Below are 19,507 nucleotides of genomic sequence, written 5' to 3'. Positions count from 1 at the left end.
GAACTTTGTAAGTATGAGGGTAGTCAAGCATTGGAACAGGCTACCTAGAGAAACTGTGGAATTTTCATCCTTGGAAGTTTTCAAGAACAGACTGGACAGACATTTAGCTGCAATAGTTTAGTCAGAAATGCTCCTGCCATAAGCAGCAGGTTGGAGTAGATGACCTTGTGAAGTCCCTTCCAGCTCTACTTTCCTATGATCCTATAACAACAGTAGGTAAGTTCTAAGATACCAGTGTCCAATTTTTAATACAAATTGTCCCTTCAAAACTTAAAAAAAATTACTGAAGTGTTTGGAAACTTACATATTACAATAACTGAAAGGTTATTGCACTGAAAATTTTCAAGCTAAAAAAATGAATTATTTGAATTTCTATAAGCAATTTAAAAAACCAAAGAAAGGAAGCCAATGATGGAAGAGAGAGGAAACAAGGCCTAGAGCCCTGGCCAAGTTCTAAAAGGTTTTAAATACCAAAAATGTATTGTTGCATTAGTTTCATCTTTGATATATATATAATGAAAATAAAGTAATAAAATCTATTCTTGGACTAGTATCATCCAGTAAAAGGCTGACATGTAACAGTAATAAGAGAAAACACCATTTTTGAACTAACAAGTAGTAGTATAAGTTAAACTCCTGAAGACACAAAAGCAGATAATACCAACTTCACCCACTTTCTTGCTTCTTCCTCAAGCTATCTGTTTTAAAGATTGGTAATAAGGAGAGCTTAAGCAAGATGTCTCATACTTCAGATAATGTTGAGCAAGTGTATTAAACTAGTTGCATCCATACCCAGATGCCTAGTCAAGACTAGGGTGCAATGCTGCATGTACAAGGACATGGTACCCATTTCAAGAATATGCAGCTAATGCAAAGAGAGTAAGAGAAAAGAACTATGTTCATTTGCTTTAAAAATATACGTATATTAAAATTATGAACAAAGTGCAAGAAATATTTACCTCCACACACCAAGCAATTACCTAATTTCTCACAAGTGCTATAGCAAGAAAAAAAACTTTAGTACACAACAATGAAATCCAGTCTCACATCAAATCAAATTTTATTTGCCTCGTTAGTATTATGGCAGTTAACTATGTAAATCAACCATGCATCAATGGGAAAACATATGCCTAGACTTTAATACTATTAAACGTATCTGTCCTTTTCAAAAGAAAAGTAGCAAGGAACAAATAATTGGAGGTTTCCTCAATATAATGTAACCAGTTTAACTCATATTTTATTTCTGGATAAATATGCAGCCAGAGGAACTAAATTTGACCCTCACGTGTGCATAGACTCAAGCATTTGCACCCGGTACTGTGTTTAAAGACCAAGTTATAATGCAGGTCCAGTTTCCAAAATGGGCCTATAAGTCAGTTAACCTCTAGTCAAGAAATATAGGACAGTTTCCTCTTTCAGTCAGTCAGATGGAATCACTGAAACTTGGGTGCACCACTCTCTCGCAGAGCTTAGTACCCTGTAACATCCTTGTCTTTGCTGGCCTAGGAAATAAAACTCCAAATCCTACTGACACATTCCCCCCTCACACTCAAAAACATCACTCTTTCCACTTCTTTTTTTTCCATGTAGGTTTTCATGTGTGCTATTGCACACAACACTGAAATCTGCAGGTGTATCACAATCAGCATGAGATTTTTGGAAGTTTTATAGTGCTGATGCTTTTGCTAGGCCAAATGCCCTCTGTTCAAGGGAAAGACACAGGAAGAAAATGGATTTTTTGCTGTTTGCCACATCCTTCACTACCAAGAACAACAAAGAAAAACTGCATAGCAACAGTCATGCTCCAAACATGGCACCAATATGAAAATAAGATAACACTTTCATTCTGCTGTTCCTCTTGCCACCCGACTGACAGGTAACTGCTTTAGAAAGGAAAAGCAAAGACAACCTACTAAAGAACTCTGAAATGTATTACAAGCAAGTTAGTAAGAAGCAGAAAGGAAAGCAGGGAGGAGACAAGGTTCCTACAGTCCTCTGCCAAATTCACTCCCCTGAGAATTCATAGTACCATATTTTATGGTATTTGGCTTCTACACAGAAACAGGATAGTAGTAAATACTTTAAGTGAACATTGTGTCCATGTGATGACAGATGAGAAATTTGGTCTCAGAGACTATCAACTTATCTAAAACAGGGATGTCAAACTCATTTGGTGCCCTGGTGCAGATCTGGACCCACCTCCAGCAGTAGGGCAGGTAGCAATATCAGTTCAGTGGGCAGTGGAGATTAATCACAGCCATCACTACTACACTATTCTATCCTGGCCCACACAGTCAAAACTTGTCTCCAATAGAGCTCCATGCCTCAAATGTAATCAGATTCCCAACTTCACTCACCCACCCCTAAATTCCCAGCCATTCCAAGAGCCCTTTGGGCTGCATCTTTGACATCCCAATTTAATGATACAAGAAAACCAGCAAAGATGTAGACACCCCAAAACTACCCTATCATATATCCTTTTGTTTTTTGACCTGAACAATTCCAGTAAGCGAAAAGAAGATTCAGTCTCCCTGATACTTCAGCCCATGTCCTCTTCTGAGATTATCAATAAAATATGACAATGAGTGCCAAGTGTGACATTTCCATTGAAAACAATCACCTAGACACATGCAGTGTGACTTCAACTACAGAGAACTTTTCTTCAGAAAATATTTGTAAAGAGTTGCATGTGACTGAGCAGTATGCTTAAGTAAGAAGCATTTTTGTTCTGTTAACAGGAAGATTATCTGCACAGTTCAGTTTTACCTTGTAAATTTGGAAAGGAAGAGGAGATAAAATACTCTTTAAATCAGTTTCATATGTTAAAGGATCAACACCAGCAAAGTTTTAATTCCAAAGTTAAAGGAGACCTAGCAACTAAATGCTCTCTCACTTTCTTAGCTGACATTTTTTGTTAACTTGTTCTTACAATCCCAAATATTCCTATACAAAGATTAAAGATAATACTATTTGTTCCAATGTGTTCATTTAGCAAAGCTGATAGCAATTGGTTTCCTCTACTTGTGGGGGTCCTTTTACATAATAAAAAAGAGAAACCAGGGAAATTCAATTACAAAAACCAAAAACATGCCAGGGATGAAGCCAACATATCTTTAAGAGAACCATATTTCCATTTGGCATCCAATTAACTAAAGAGCTATATTATAAAGTTCAATGAACAAGGCTCAGCCATTTTGTATTACTACTATGGTGCTTGGGTAGAGAGTTATCCATACAAACACTGAAACTAACATATTTAATAAGCAAAGCACTTACCACTCTGGCTGCTCTTTCCTGAGACTCACACTTCCTGCAAAACCAAGGTCCAGTGGGTACTTGCACAATTCCATAGCAAGCTGTTTTGAAAAAGATAAAATATCTCAACAACTGTAAGGGTACCACAGTACAATGATGATATCTAGCTCTGATACAGTATTTGTTCAATAATCAATCCCAAAGTATCTTACAAAAAAGTAAGTTTACTTCTACGTGCAATTCATGTTACTTCTGAAATAGTACCAAAACTATTCTCAGGCTAGAGATCAAATAAAACCTACTCATCCCTTAAATTTATGCAAAATATTTAAGCAAAACAAACTACAGTTTACATTACATTCTGAGAAAAAACAGTAATTGTTCAAATACAGCAGATGTTTTATGTGCAATCTGTTTTGTTATTTAATTTACTAGGATAACCAAATAAAAGACAGCTTTACAATAACAAACATCTGTCATAAGTTAAGTATTTTAAAGATTAAAAAAAAAAAAAAAATCACACTGAAAATAAAACATCACTGGAAATTTTAGTTTTGTCACAAAAATTCCAGTCAGTTAAATTTTCTTACACTTGATGAATAATGCAATAAGCATGAGCTACTCATATTAAACTAAATACAAAAAAAGTTGATCTAAAAATGCAAACAGAATTGCAAATGCATCCTGAAACTAAATTGATAAAAGTTGTTTATTGCTACAATACAGTCCAAGTTATTGGTCGGCTTACAGATAACTTTTGTATATGTGTGCACACGTACAAACAAATGCTTGATAGAAGGATATGATCCTGGCTCTTCACAGAGATCAAGCTCATGTGACCCCCTGTATATCTATGCAGGGTTTGACTTCAGTGTGGTTCCATGTGAATATATAGGTCTTGCTGCCTGTATTACCCTGTGGAATTGTGGCCTGACTCTATACAGCTTACAATAAGGCAGGGCCATAATAAGAACTTTTAAGCACAATAGTAATATAAAGTAATTCAATACTATGGTTTGTGTTTTAAATGTACAGATCAGAAAAGGCTGAGTAATGAATCTCATAGCACCATTAGCTGTGCCCTTTTGAACTTCGAGTATATACACATTTCAGTATTTGTACAGGTTTCATGTCTTCATACAGGCAAGGTAGCCTAATAGTTCCTGTGGAAACCACAATATTTGTAACTTGTAGAAAGTCAATTTCAAATCTCAAATGCAGTTTTACATTCCCCCTAGCTCTGCACTTTGTTCAAAGAAAAAGTGACAGTTTGTTTCTATTTCTAAGTGTGTAGTCAAATAAAATTAAGTGATGAAAAAACTCCACATACCCCCCCACCACCACATACACCTCCTCCCCCCTATAAAGTTAACAGAAAAGAGGATATGGAAGAAAGGAGTACTACAAACTCATAAACACTATCTAGTTTTAGCACTATATTTGAATGTAAAAGAAAACATTGTAGGGATAGTTCTATAAAACATGAAAGTTGTATGATGATATAGATAGCATCAAGTTCCCACTCCATAAAAAATTCCAACAAATTATTTTCCATAATTATTCATATTCAAACAAAGAATCAGTCTTCCAAATGTCACTTGCGCTTTTCAAGCATTCACAAATGGAACCATCTCTTGTCACTTTTTTTGTTTGCATATGCAAAAAAGGTATGATTACCATAAAAAATACATCACACTTAATTATCCTAAATTCAACCAAAGCAGGCAAAGAAAAACACACAGTGTCATCCAAAGGTATACTCAATAAAGTTTACAATCTTGCTGCTGAAGTTACCTTGCTGTGCTTACAATTTGAAACTGGCAACAGATTCTATAAAAATAGATCTTACGGTATGAAGCAATTCAGGGAGAAGTCTGGCAACTCAGGTAGAGATCTAGCAGTTAGACAAAACCTTAAAAACGGCACACCTTACATTATATTTCTGAGAGAGAACATTTACAAATTAAAAAATACAGGTGAATTTTTAACACCACACTTCTTACTTCCACAGATTACCAGGTTGTTTTTATGCATTGTGCAAGACTTCCTTATGCTTACACCTTTGTTATTTCTATAAAGTTTCTTTAAAAATGTTAGTTCTTACATTCCGTGCATTAAATCAGAAGCAAATTGTATAGCTTTTTTTGAACTAGTAAAAGAAAAAAGTATGCATCCAAGAGACAGAAGCTGTTGTTAGATTTCAAAGGCAGCCAAACAATTTTAACCAAACTCTCAGAATAAGGATATTTTCCTTAGACTAATAAGTATGAATAATTTCAGCCCAAAAGTAATGGGAAATATACAAGCACCTACCAAAACAAAAACAGTCTGTGGCAACAAAACGTCTGCCTATGCTAATGTACCACCAGTTCCCCTACCAGTTTTATAATGCCAGCTTCCAAGCTGTCTCAGTAACATCCACTCAAAGTGTCATAGGTTTAATACAGTACATCCAAATCAATAATTCTTCCTTTTGTGTAACCACAACAATACTATTTAACCTCAGAAAAATATAGGATCATGAGTTTATATTCCTGAACTGGCATATCTGTAGGTTTGGGTAAAATAGTTGCATCTAACTTCGAGTCACTTTCTATATTAGGAGGATTTTTGATAAACACAAGCTTTCTTGTATTTGATAATACCAACAGCTCTACTGGAATTAGAAGCATTGAGACTCCAAGCACTGAAGTTGGTTGCTACCATCATTCTGAATGCTTTACTGCATAACCCTGCTCACGGTGTCATCCCCAAAACACTAGTATTCCCAAAGGTGTCAACGCTAATGAAGCTTAAAGGATGTTGACATAGGTATGATTTTTAAGCTTAGATATAAATAACTGAATCCTCCTCCTGAAAGTGAACACTTATGTTCTTATCCTGCTTTCACTAAGCCTGATTTACTAAAACGGAAAACAAATCCCTGCCATCAGCCCAGCCACCTTCAACTATGTCCAGCTTGGACTGTCTCTTTCAATATGAACTCTGCTCAAGACAAGGCATCACCGATTTGAAAGCAGAGTCATTATGTAGATGCTAGTCCACCCCTTTCAGCTCTGCCACTAAGAATTCTTTGCTAAGAATAACTTTGTTTTTCACTCTCTCTGGATTGTCCCCTGCTTTCATGTTACGAAGATTTCTCCCCACCTCACAAAACCAGGTGCATCTCTTGCAACTAACCGCCAATTATCAATAGGTTACAGCTTTGAACTGCTTCTCAGGTAGCATAGCACAGGAATGGACAGCTTCCTTTGGCATGGCAAAAATACTGTCATCCCTCATGTGTGTTAGTTGTATACACTAATGAGCTCCAAACAGAACTAACTTCTCTCCAATGAGTTAACCGCATTAAAACAAGTTGAACAGCAGCCACAGGGCTCACTCTGGAGCTGCACAGGATAAACTACCAACTGCCATTGCTGTTCCTTGTTTCTGCAACCAAAATAAAGCCCACGGGGGTTTTTTGCTAGCCTGGGTGGAAATACCACAAACAGCATGTACTTTCCTCCTCAAAAAAACAAACAAACAACAGCTTGCTGGCAACAAACAGGCAGTCCCAGGCATACCCACTATGCCCATCAGTTTTGAGCTGGACACCACCCAACCTTCTCCAGGGCTAGAAACAAATGTGGGCCGGGTGATTAATACCAACAACCCTCCCCTCCCCCGCCCAAACCACCCAACAGGAAGTCTCGGCATGTCCCGGGCACCCGCAGCCAAACGACATGACAGGGAAAGCGGGAGCAATCACATGACAGCCGGCCTGCCTTCCCGTCTCTTGGCTTCCCTCCACCAGTTCCCACACGCAGGGAGGCAGAGGAGCCCGGGACGGAGGGGAGGGGAAGGGTGCGCTGGGCAGTCACAAGTTGCGGTGGAGGAAGCAGGGCGGGGGGCGGCCCTGCAGACACCCGCTGGGGAAGCAGTGGGGGAGCAGCGGGAACGGGCGGGTCACGGCGAGGTAAGCGGGGCAGGAGGTAGCCCGCGCTCGCTCACCTTGATGCACTGCGACATTGCAGCCGTGGCCGTCGCAGTAGACGAGCGGGTTCTCGGCCCAACCCCTCTCGTCGGAGCACACGCAGCAGCCGCCGATCATCTCCTTCATGCTATTGGAAAACTCGCCCTCCAGTGACACCGGCAGCAGCGGCGGCTCGCTAGAGACCATCTAGGGGTTAAAAACACCGTCAGCAACGCGCACCCGGGCCCTGCTGCCGCCCTCCCCCCGCCGGCCGGCCGGGCTCTGCCCCTCAAGCGCTCCGCCGCCGCCGCCACCGCCGCCGCCACGGTGACGATCGAGGACCCATGGCCGCCGGCTCCGCGGCTCTTCTCGCCCCGCCCGGGCTGCGGCAGTCGCGCCCGCGCAGAGGGGCGCCCGGCGGCGGCACAGCGCAGCGCACGGCAGGCAGGCAGGCCGAGCCGGGCCGGGCCGCGCGCAGGCGCACTGCACCTGCCTGTCGAGCAGGCCGCGGCCGGGCCTGCTCGCGGGGGCTCATGGGCCGCCCATGCAGCGGGAGCCGCGGCCCGGCCCGGCCCCGAGCGCTCAGCGCCGCCCCCGCGACCCGTCCCACTTGGGCTGAGTGTGCAGCCCCCGGCCCGGTCCTGCCCGGCCCGGCCCGGCGGGCGGCGCCCCCGCCCCGAGCTGTGCAGCCAGGGCCGCGCGACACCCATGTGACTGGGCCATGGCCGCGGGGGAGCGGGGATGCCTCGCACATCATTCCCCCCCTTCCCCGCCCGAGCAGGCTCCGGGCCTCGCCCCGCACTGCCCCAAAAGGAAAGCCCAGCGCGAGCGGCCCCGCCCGGGGCCCAGGCTGGCAGCACGCGGCCTCCCGAGCAGGGGGCGGGAGCCGATCGCACTACAAGCCCGGCGCTGCTCTGCTGGGCGTGCAAAAATAAAGCCAGGGGAAGTCCCCGGCGCTCAGCCCTCCATTGTGAGCAGGTAACGCCGCCGCGCCCAAGGTTGCTCCCTCGCCCGCCCGGTTTCTTTTCCTTTGGTCTGACTTGGAGGCCGGACGGGCAGGGATGCGCTAGAAGGGGCGGCGAGCGGGGCTGTGCTCGCCAGGCGGCCTCGTGGCAGCGCGGACTGCGCTAGCTGCCTGGACGCGGTGGGCTCGGCCGCGTTTTGTCCCCGGCTCAGTGACAAACGAGCAGCTCTCGGCACATGTGTGCGGGCGTGTGAGGAGCTGTGACGTGGGTGGGAGAGAGAGGGGGGAGGGGGTGCCCCATTGCAGCCCCCTAGAGACCTCGGAGTCTGCAGGATGTGTGAGGTCAAGGTTGCTCTCTCTCTCCTTGAAAGTTTTAAGTGAAATGATTTAGCTAGAGGAAGAGAAAATTGGAGGGAGAGAGAGGGAAGGGAGTGAGGAGAGTTGCTTCCCACATAGACAGGGCCTAGTCAAATGTTTTGATTAACATAACAGACTGAATTAACATTTGAGTCCCTGACATTCTGAAATTCCTTCATAAGAGCATATGGTGTTGGCCCTGGTGTTGTTCTTAAGATGATGAACCCACACAAGATTTGGAAGGTAATATGTATCAGTTTGTGTAAAATCACCCAGTGAGTCCCATCCCAAAAAAACAAAACAGCAACAACAACAAAACATCTCAAGCTAGAATGAGAATTAAAAGGTAGAACGCTTCACAGTGCACAACCTACTTGTAAGACTACTTTTATTGCATTTTGGAATTGTAAAATCCTTTGGAAATTGCAGGTGCATGGCAATTATTTTGTATGGGAATGAAGCAATTAATATCCTTATGTTCTAAAACCCACAAATTATTTGAAGCTGATAGAAACAATGTTCTAGCCCCTCTTCATTCCTGTCAGGAAGATGACATCTAATTTAAAAGGCATTCTCAATGATTTTGTTAGCCCTGACAAGAATAAAATCACAGTATAAGAACACATCTCTCCTAGGTTTCCCTGGCAGGTAACATTGGAAAATAGATCCCCTATAAAAACACAAATATCTATAGCAAATTTTACTATGGTTTGGGGGATAAAATAGTCATGCCTGTTAAACACACTGTAACTAAAAATTAGAAGCGGTTTATCAACAATTTCAAAAGACTTTCTTGATAAGGCTATCAACATATTTATTTTGTAATTTCTTCTCTGAAAATATCTGTTGCAATTCTTAGATCTTTCTCCATGTAATATTAGTTAGTCCAGGATTTGTCCCTTCATACAACTGAAAGCTATCACAAAAGATAATCAGATTGTAACAACTGTCATAATTTCATCAAAGTATCCAGACTATCTTTTTAACTATTTCACATATTTCAAATAAAAATATATTTATGCCTAACAGATGCCAACTCAGCACTGATCAATCTGAAACTTTGCTTCCCTAGAAAAGCAGACAAGTCTTAATGCACTGAATTATTTAATAAAACATTTGCTTTATTTCTAATGGACTGTAGGTTAGTTCTTTTGATGGAATGAATATACTGAAGGAGACTCCATGATGACTACCTTATGCTAGCCTCTAATATTTGATGGCAAAATTTAGATAACCTCTTGATAGTTCTGTAAAAAAAATCATTTGGAGGAGACCTTTGAAATGCAAAGTAGGAAAAGAAATGCATTACCACAAAATAAATATGGCAAGTGCTATGCTTGTAGCAGCTATGGAATCAGAAAGTCAAATCTTGTACCATATATGTTTTATGATTGTAGTATTTAATAAGCACTGACATGATCCAGAAGGCCAATATTATTTTAGAAAAAGGAGCCAGTCCTTCTTATAGTGATATATATGGGATTAAAACAATTAGAAGGAAATATAATTCAATGAGTATGAATGCTCATGAGTATGAATAATGTGGGCAAGGAGTAGATATCATTGTTTTCTTTTAAAATATCTGTAAAATAATGGAATTTAACAAAGTAAAATTATGAGAAAGGGGTACAATACAAGATTATACATATTTTGTATTCCTTACATTTTAGATGATAACTCAAATTGTTTAGGCAATGTTTTAATGTGAATTGTACTTCAAATTGGCCATTGTTTAAAAAATATTTAAAATATTCCTAAAGAAAACGTTAAATAAATTAATGTATTAAATGTAGTATTGTGCTGCACCCCAGATTCTTTGACAAAATATAAGAAGTACTCAACTTGCACTTTTATCACCAGTTAACAGTTTCTTGTAAACATTTAAATATTAATGGTGAGAGTATGTGCTTTACATCTTACAAAACATCTTGAAGAAAAACACAAAAATGCATCTTGTGCTTAAGGAGTAAAAGCAGAGCCCCTGATGTTTCATTGACAGAGAAATATGAACAATTAAATCAGGTGCAATATTCAAAAGATTTCTCAGAGATTAATATTTGAAGACTAGTAGAAAAAAGTGAAGAAATACATTTATCATTGATGCTATACTGAAAACTATTAATTGAAGCTGGGAGCTAAGGTTTTGGGATGGGGAAGTTGACATTTTTATAGAAGGCAAGTCTTTCCTAGCGTGTTTTGCTTTATTTTCTAATTGAGCCCATGTTTAAAGGGATTTCATCTTTACCTATGTGCAAAAGGATATGAGGTACAGTTAAACATATGTAATTGAAAATATGGAGAATTACAATACCCTACTGACATTCAATATGTAGGTTAATATTGCTCATGTTTATCTATTTAAAATACATTAGATTTGTTTGCCTTCTGGTTATGTGTTAACATCATGAATAGCTGTAATCAAAATAAATTTTAATCATGGTTATTTGCTTAATCCTAGAGAGAAAAAAAGCAAAATGGTCACTCTACACAATGTAAAGTGTGTGTGACTTGTGTTTTGACCTTTGCACATAGTGTGTTTTAAATGGCAGATTGGCTTGGATCCAACAAATTATTTCTAGCCATGTTCAATTATAAGGGACATAGCATATCTAAGGAACCCATATTTCAAATATTAATGTAGTCTTTGTATGTTTACTCTTTTAAGTTTATAGCACTACAAAGTATAATTTTATATTGCCTTCTGTCTGAGTACACATCAAATCAGTATATAATTCCAACAATATACAAACAGTTAAATAATTTAAATGTTTTATATTTAAGATTAACTCACCTTTTATCTAGAGGTTTATATGCTATGCATTTACACACAGTGCAAGTGTAGGTAACAGCATGTAAAACTGGGTGAATGTATGTCATGAACATTATGCCCATACACTTATTGTGCTGTTTTCTTAAGTATAGTTTTTAATCATTTCAAATGGTGGTATTCTTTCTTTGTTCCTTTAAAACAACTGCTTTTAAAACATGCATTTTATTGGTTTTAATTGCACTATCACCTTTGGGGACTTTTGGTAAATTCCACTTAGCCAGCAGCAAAGGATGAAATAGGTGGTTTTCAAGTACTGCTTCTGTTACTGATGTTGGCATTTAGATGGTAATTTCAGTCTGAGGTTTACTGTAAACATAAAGCAAGGGGGTTTTCCTTGAATGAACAATCTTAAACCAAATTTTAAGTAAAGGAATTGTAGCACAGGATATTATTTAAGCACAGTGATTAGTTCCTTTTAAAAGATTTAACATTCCCCAAGTGATATAGGTTAAAGATTTAAATTTAGCAGTTAATTTATAATTCTCTACACTAAAAAAGCATCTAAATGTTAACCACATTTTTATGCATGTCAAGTCAAAATAATGATAATTATAGTATGTTACAAAAGAACCTGAAATAAATTTCCAGCAAACCATACTGAATATTAATGCTCTGCTAATCCTTGAAAAGCTGGGTTAGTAAACTCTGGAATCTATATATGTGATTTAATTGTAATGCACAGCTTTTCTTTAGAGAAAACTCCCATACACTGTAAAGTTTGACATTTATTGTGAGGTATATATTAATTGTTTTGTATTTTTTAAATAAATGCCTAAACGGAGTTACCCTAGAACCCATTCTTAAATTCCCTTTGTAGATGCATACCCCTGTGTACCAGTTACTTAATTACCATTGTTACACTAAAATAATACCTTGCATTTACGTTTATTGTATTGCGGTCAGTATTGTAATATTGTAATGTTAAGGATGAGATTTCTTTTATTTCTGTGTAATAATTCAATCTATATCTAGGATACATAAGAAATTGCACATTGAATTTATCACCAAGCATCTGAAATATAAACTATTTTAAGATGGATTTATATTAATTAAATCCAAATATGCAGTTTCAAGGTTATGGGCGTGGGAAAGAGAAAAGTCAGTTTGTTATATGCTAAAGCAGCTTGGAGTAAATGAACCACATTCATGGGCTGTATACATGATATTAGCCTGGTTTTCCCAGTACCATTTGGACAAAACAATGTTACTTTTTTATTTAAAGTGTTTTCTTCTCAACAAGGGGGCCACCACTTCCCAATCTCAAAAACACGCCCAAGAATATGTTAATTAATTGTATTGTGTCTCTGAAAGAAAGAGGTTGCCAAATGCAATAACAAAGTCCTTCCATCAATGAGCTATGTTCCCACTGCTAGTTGCTATCTAATTTTGGTTTTATACATGTAAATATACACACATTTGTTCTATGTATGTTTTTTTAACCATTAAAAAACAGTGAAAGTCTAACTTGACCACATAGGGTGCATCTTGGGAAGCTTAACATTCCTAGCAAATTAAGTGCGCAAGTCTTGGATCACTTTTTGTCAGTCTTACTCTGGTACTTCAGAGCTGGAATGTGGCTAATTTTTATATTGTGGTATTTCCTCCATTAAATACAAAGATCCTTTGTGGGAAAAGAAATATATGAAATATGTCAATATATACTGCATACAAATACGATGTAAGGAATATTGAACAGTGGCCAGAAATGATGTTCCCTTAACTATTTATAAATCCTGTCCTTTCAACAAGACAATTTTCATTCCACAATGTGCATTGTTTACTAAAGCAATATGATCACATTAAATTTAATTTCAGATGACACTCTCTCAATCTGTATTCAAAAGAAAAGTTATCAAGCAGCAACTGAGAAAAAAACTCTAAAATATTCCATGAGAAAAATGATCAGAAATCTTAATTTTTTTTCTTATCTTAAAGCTAATATATGCCATGATTAGCAGTTAGTTTCATGTGAAGTACTGTTTATTTGCATTTTAAGTCTTCCAATCATTCTACCATCTACCCTGAATTGCACATTTAGTAAAACTCTACAAAAGGTTACAAATGTATAAGGAGGAAAAGAACAGGGATAGCAAAAAGAAAGCACTTTATTTTTATTTGAAGCAATGATGATGGCAAGTGGCTCCAAATTGAGGGGTGTCAGTTGTGAGGAATTATTTTCAACTAGATGCTTTTCATAAACAATAATCTGCTAACTTCTTTGTCTTGTCCTTAGAACTGTTGTCAAAAGTTCAAATTTCAGTGGTGATGTGGAAAAACAAGATTTAATTACACATACATGCTAATCTGTTAAAATAAATCGTCAAACCTTGTTAAATAATACACAAAAACCAGATGTTGCTTTTATAGAAGGCATATTTTCAAAACTTACTAGAAGTTTATCTATAAATTATTTTTGCTCTTAATAAATGTATCAGCCCCCAGACCTTTTCTTTTTCCTCTCTAAAGAGCAATGTGGAAAAGCGATTTTTGCTTAAAAGAACAGCAGCACTTGTTGGAGATTTTTTTTGTATCAAGTTAGTTAACTCTTGTCCGTGCAAGCGAGTGGAAAGTTCAGGTTTGGATGGCCTGCTAAGATCATTTAATTTGAAATTGGGTTCAAGGAAAACATATTCAAGCAGAGCATATTTTTCCCGAAAAGGACGACTTTTTAAATGTTTTTTAATCAAGTAAGCAGGATTTGCAAGAAGCCCCGGGCTTCTGTGTTGTTTTTTTTTGGGGGAGGGGGAGTTGGGGTTTTTTTGCTTATGTGAAAACGAAGACAAGATTTATCTTCATTTTTAAAAATAAAGTTTTAAAACGTTTTATTTTCCGAACTAATTTCCCTCGATTTATTATTCCAAATCCCGTAATCCTGAAAGTTGTTTCTCCCCAGTTCTCCAAGGGGGGTCCTGCCCTAAAATCCACCCGCAAACAGAGGGTCTGTTATGTAGGAATCCGGTGTTATGGGGGATATTTACCTTTTAAGGAACATGTGAGGTACAGCCTCACTGCAGCTCCCCTTAGTGAATGGCCCTTTTAAGTAGTCCTCGCTACTTATTTAGCGTTCTTATTGGAAACCCCTGAATCGCTGAGCCAGAGACTACTAGTGTGCGGCGTAACCCGCTGCCTCTGGAGCTAAAAGAAAAGGCTGCTCGGCAGAAGCTCTCCTTCCCTCACATGGCAGGACGGCGCCGGCAGCTGAAAACAGCGCGAAGAAGGCGGCCTGCGAACAATGGGGAGCGACCGGAGGAAAAAGAGCCCGAGCTGCACTTCCTCCCGCCCGACCCGCTCCTTCGCGGCACCTTCCCCGGGGCAGCCTGCCCTCTCTGCAGCTCCGCTTGCTGCCTGACAGCCGGGCCATGTTCACCGGCCCTTTGCTCACCTACGGCAGCTTTCCCAAGCTCATCCCATTCCCTGGAGCGCTCCGCTAGCCCTCTAGCCCCACACGTAAGTCTAGCAGCTCGCCCCTCCTTCTGTGGAGGGCACCCACAGAGGCACTGCTCCAGCTACTCACCCTCAAACTCTACCACCCTCAATGCAAAGGGGTTTAGAGGATGAGTGGGATTACTTAGCTGGCCTAGGGCCAGCTGCTCTCCAGAGCCTATCCCGGGTTCAGGATTCCAATTAGGCTGACCTATAAGAATCCTGACATCTCCACTTGCTGCCACTGACCCTCTGCCAGCTGGCCGCGGTCCTGCTCATTTCCTCGCATGCCATGAGCACTGCCAGCAGGAGAGGAGGAAGCACTGCATTCAGCCCCGCCGCTGCAGTGCTCGCCTCTTCCCTTCAGGGGACAGTGCTGCGCACAGCCGCCCGCTCAGCATTGTTCTCCTCCCTGACCCCCAGCTCCCCTCTCGCACCCTGCAGAAATTGGCAGGAGAAAGAGGGAAACGGGGGGGGGAAGCGCGAGAAAGGACACAAAGGGGAGGGGAGACGGAGGGGCCAGCCCTCCCCGGCACCGGCCATTCCAGCGCTCTGTCACCTTAATTCCCTTTTTCCGCGCTTGGCGGGCGCGAGCTGCCGCCCGCCTGAATCTTGCTGTTCCGCTCGTTCATTGATGCCTTCCGGCTCCCCCCGCCTGCCTGCACCCTCCTGCCCGCTCTCCCCGCGCCGCAGCCGCCCAGACCCAGGGGATCCCGGCGCCGGGCCCGCTCCGCCGCCCCTCCTCACTGCAGGCCGGGGCCCTCCCCGGGCCTCTCCCGCAGCTCGGGCCACTAGGTGCTGCATCCGCAGCCTGGCCTGCAACGAAGTGTTATTTCTGTGAAACCTGCAACGACTGTTTTTCCTGGGATTTCTGCTTATTGATCAACACCCTTCACTCCAGCTCGGCTTTTTTTCCTGCCTGGTGGATTTTTTTGTGTGGGGGGAGGGGCTCACTGACTTGTAATTACATTTTTAATCAGCCTCTTCCTCGCTTCAAATTTGTATGTAGCTCAAGCATTTACCACAAAACCCGAAAAACGGGACCCAAAGCAGCACTTACTACTCGAGCAGCTGATTATTGAAATGTAGCAAAACAGACGGGCTTTTAATTTTTTTTTAATCAAAGGCTAGGGTTAGAATTCATTGTATTTTGAATCCTTTTCACCTTGCTGCATATTTTTGTCCCTGAAAATTTGTTTCTATCACCAAAGCCCTGTTCATAGCTGGCAGGTCAAAAATTTAAAACGATTGAAAAGTAAGACAAGAGGATGGGGGGGGGAGAGGGGTCTCAAAGCTACTCGCAGAGGGGTGAGGGGTCGCAGTCAGAGGAAAACCGTGACTTGATTTAAATAATTGCATAATGTTAGGGTTTAACTCATACATGTTTACATTTGGGTGTTTTGATTAATGACACATTTGATTTTTTTCACCGATTTCCTTAAAAGCCCCTGACACGGTACTTTTAAAACACACGAGAGATTAACGTTTGCCAAGAATATTCAACAGGCAAATCCTCTCCTGCCTTGCCCAAACACATATCTGTTAGTCTATAATGCCTCTCAATTGATTTGAGCAACGCCCCTCTCTCTGGCCTCAACTCCTCTTCTGCTATAGTCTGGAAGGGTCAAAAAGTCTCTCCCTCCACTTGTTATTTAAATCTAGTACTTAGCAACTTGGGCTCTCCAGGTGCGGCGACCGGCTCCGTCCTGTTTTAAAAGTCATCTGGACCCCCTTTTTCCCGCTGAAACTTGCGTTTTCTCCCGCACTGTTTCCTGCAGCACAAGTGCCTGGGGGTCTGGCTGCGCTCCCCGCCCCCTCGGCCGGACCCTGCTGCCCCGTCGTGCCCGAGTCCGAGGAGCTCCGGGGAAGGCTTTGTGCCGCCCGCGAGGGGTGCCCCGAGCCCCCCCGGATGCCATCACACGCGCTCCAGCACGTCTGCTCAGCTCCGCAGCGGCTCGGGGCCACGATGCTTCACAAGCTGCCAAGCCCACGTGCGCACGCCCAGCTCCCCCGCGGCGGCTCGGGCCCCCAGCCCTGCGGGGCCAGGAGGAGATCCCACCCCCAGCGCACCGCCCTCCCGGGAGCCTGCCCGGTGTCGGGACCGGCTGCCACTTCCTGGGTGCCCGCTGGCCCGGGCGCTGCAAGGGGCCCCGAGCTGGGGTGGGGGGGATCGAGCTCGGCACTAGCGCGGCCGGCGCGGGGAATTGTGGGTAAGAAAGTGCCCGGGCGGCAAAAGGAAGCGGCGGGAGGAGGGGAGGAGAGGGGAGGGGGTGAAAGGTCAGCAGCCGGGAGCCCGGCGCTGGGCGCCCACGTGAGGGGAAGCGGCGGCCGTACATTGTTCTGTGGGCGCCCATGCGGAGGGCTCCCGGCCCGGCCGTGCGGGGCAGCACCCGCCGACAAAGCCTTGCATTTGCCTGGCAACGAGCGGCGGCTTCCCGCATCCCCGGGAGGAAGATAAACACCAAGCATGTGTCTCCCTCCCCACGAGAGGGACTGCAGGGTGCGGGGCTGCCTCGCGGTGGGGGGAACGGGGCTCGTCTCCAGTGCTGCCCCACCCAACGTGGCAGCTCTTTGTGCTGCTGCCCGGCCCCGGGGCTCGTAGCCCCCGGACCGGGGAAACGTGCGTTTTGCAGCGAGGGCTGTTTGTTTGCCACCCCCACACAAGCGCACACACACTTACACACCTCCCCCTCCCCCTCCCCTCGCTGCAATTTATTTGATTTGCAAATAATTGCGCGAATGTTTATTTTTGCGCCCCTGCTTCCTTTTTTCCCACCTCGCCAGTGAACGCCGGAGCTCATTACTGGGGACGCGTTTTCATTCAGTCTTTAGTCATTTTTTTTGAGCGCCGGAAACAATAGTCCTGGCTTGGGGATCCCTGAAATTCTAGGGAAAGGTCCGATCCAGACTGCCACGAGCTCCGCTCCGCTCCGTTTCTCTCGGGGAGGGGGAGGGGGAGGGGAGGGAGGGCGATGTGGGGAGTTTTGGCTCCCCCTGAAATGATGAACAACTTCTGGAGCAGCGCGGCTGCTGGGACGCTCCTTCCCAGTAAACATGTTTTTATTTAAATTGCTCAGTAACTTTCTCATTATTTCTTAAACCCGAGCCCTGCCACCCAGCTCCTAGAGGCAAAGTTAAGCGAGTCCAGCCCCAGCCCGGCACAATCAGCTGCAAATGGAGGAAGAAAATGTAAAATGTCCAAATGGAGAAGTGGTTCCCTTTGTTCTTTCATTGCTTCTCCACGAACTGGCGGATACAAGCACAAACACTTACCTTCTCTCCTTTTTGCTCCAAAAACCAGACGTTCCCATCAGCTTTAAAATACACAATCCACCTTGGAAGCGACTACAAATGTCGGGAGAGTTTGTATTCCATTCTTTTTCGCTCTCTGCCCTTTTTAGTGTAAGATTAAGTTGCCGAGCACGTTGTTGCAAGCTGTAGCCCCCCGCCTTAGTGAATGGTCACGTTTAGGACCCTCCAAGTCCATCCTAATTCTGCCAGTAGAATCGAGGGTATTGGAGGTCTAAACTTTCAAAAGGAAAAGGGCCTACAACTCTGCAGCAACTCTGCAAATACAGTCGCCTTTGCCATTACATTCTGGTTCGAGTAAACAGAAATCAGCATTTCTCCTGGGATATTTATTTTTTTTTTAAGTTTAAATTTAGCGGTGGTGTTCCTTTAGGCAAAAAGAGCTAAGAGAATTTGGTGTAAAGGTACAATCTACATCACGATATACCACAGCCTGTAATACCTTGGGCTTTAAAAAATAAAAAAGGCATAGTGTAGAAATATTGGATATAAAGTTGAAATTGCCACGGTAGCTGGGGGGGGTGGTCTCTGCAGTATCAGACGGAATGGTGGGTTTACAAAGTGTCTCTTTCATGGCAGAAATATTGTTTTGCATTTTTCGATGTGCTTCTAAGCCACTCAAAAGCGCCCCTTTTTCTGATTTCTTTGTAATCCTCTCTGGGTTTAGCACCCAGCCATACAGGCAGTACTCCCCCAAACCTTGCTTTAATTTGATTATGACCAGATTTGCTGATACGATGAATATTTGAAATGATCCTTGTGTCTTAGTAACTGGGATGAATTTTCAGCCTCCGGTTTCCAAGGACCCAAGATGCAAAGGAAACAGGAGCTAATTGGAGACGAAGTTCCTCTGGGCCCTTTCAGAGGCTTGGCTGGGTTCTGGTCGGGAAGTCGGAACCATAAGATCAGAGCCCCCTCTCGCCCCCTTCCTCTAACGCCCAAGGGCGCTGCATTAATTCAGCCCAACTCCTTCGGGCTGTGGTTGGAGTTGGGTACTTTCGCGCCTTTTACCATTGCATCTCCAGGCATGTAGCCATTAAAAAATAAACAAATACAACATGTAGGTGATCCAAGTAATTGGGGAACTGGGAGTATGTGTTATCTAATCGCCCCCGCTTCCCTCCCCCCCCCCCCTTCCCCACAACTTAACCTTAATAGCATTCCGGAAGGCTCTTCTATTTCATAAGAAAATATGACAATAAACAAGGTAAATAGGGACGGGGGAGTGGCTTTTCTTTGATAGCGTTTAATTGGGATTGAAGCATTCTGGAGCTGTAAACATTCTTTATTTATTCAGCACACATAAGCGGGCATTGTTTTATAACCATCATAATTATGGTGTCCTTTAGACTGACTGATAGCAGAAGAGATAAGGGAATGTGCCTGTGGCTTCAGATCAAATCCCTGGCTCGCT

The 19,507-nt window shown here is 42.8% G+C and overlaps 1 protein-coding gene across 7 annotated transcripts in view; it reads right to left on the bottom strand.

Moving 5' to 3' along the window:
* The window catches only part of MLLT10 (MLLT10 histone lysine methyltransferase DOT1L cofactor), a 260,813-nt gene extending 242,610 nt beyond the window's left edge, over window positions 1–18,203 (bottom strand). For 5 of the 7 annotated variants that reach the window (XM_090047304.1, XM_090047299.1, XM_090047302.1 and 2 more), the window contains exons 1-2: window positions 7,249–7,690; window positions 3,277–3,356 (exon numbers count right to left, since the gene is read on the bottom strand). In XM_090047304.1, coding sequence (XP_089903430.1) covers window positions 3,277–3,356; window positions 7,249–7,417 — 249 coding nt within the window. In that variant the 5' untranslated portion in view covers window positions 7,418–7,690. Of the gene's footprint in view, window positions 1–3,276; window positions 3,359–7,248; window positions 7,691–18,057 lie in introns of those variants that run through there. The other 2 variants (XM_090047298.1, XM_090047303.1) reach the window with 2 other exon arrangements.
* Window positions 18,204–19,507: the final 1,304 nt, after the last annotated feature.

Source organism: Crocodylus siamensis, chromosome 5 (genome assembly GCF_052110815.1).
Source record: "Crocodylus siamensis isolate JL-2025a chromosome 5, ASM5211081v1, whole genome shotgun sequence".
In the NCBI taxonomy this organism is placed as follows: domain Eukaryota; kingdom Metazoa; phylum Chordata; order Crocodylia; family Crocodylidae; genus Crocodylus; species Crocodylus siamensis.
This window is presented reverse-complemented; position numbering and strand designations above follow the sequence as displayed.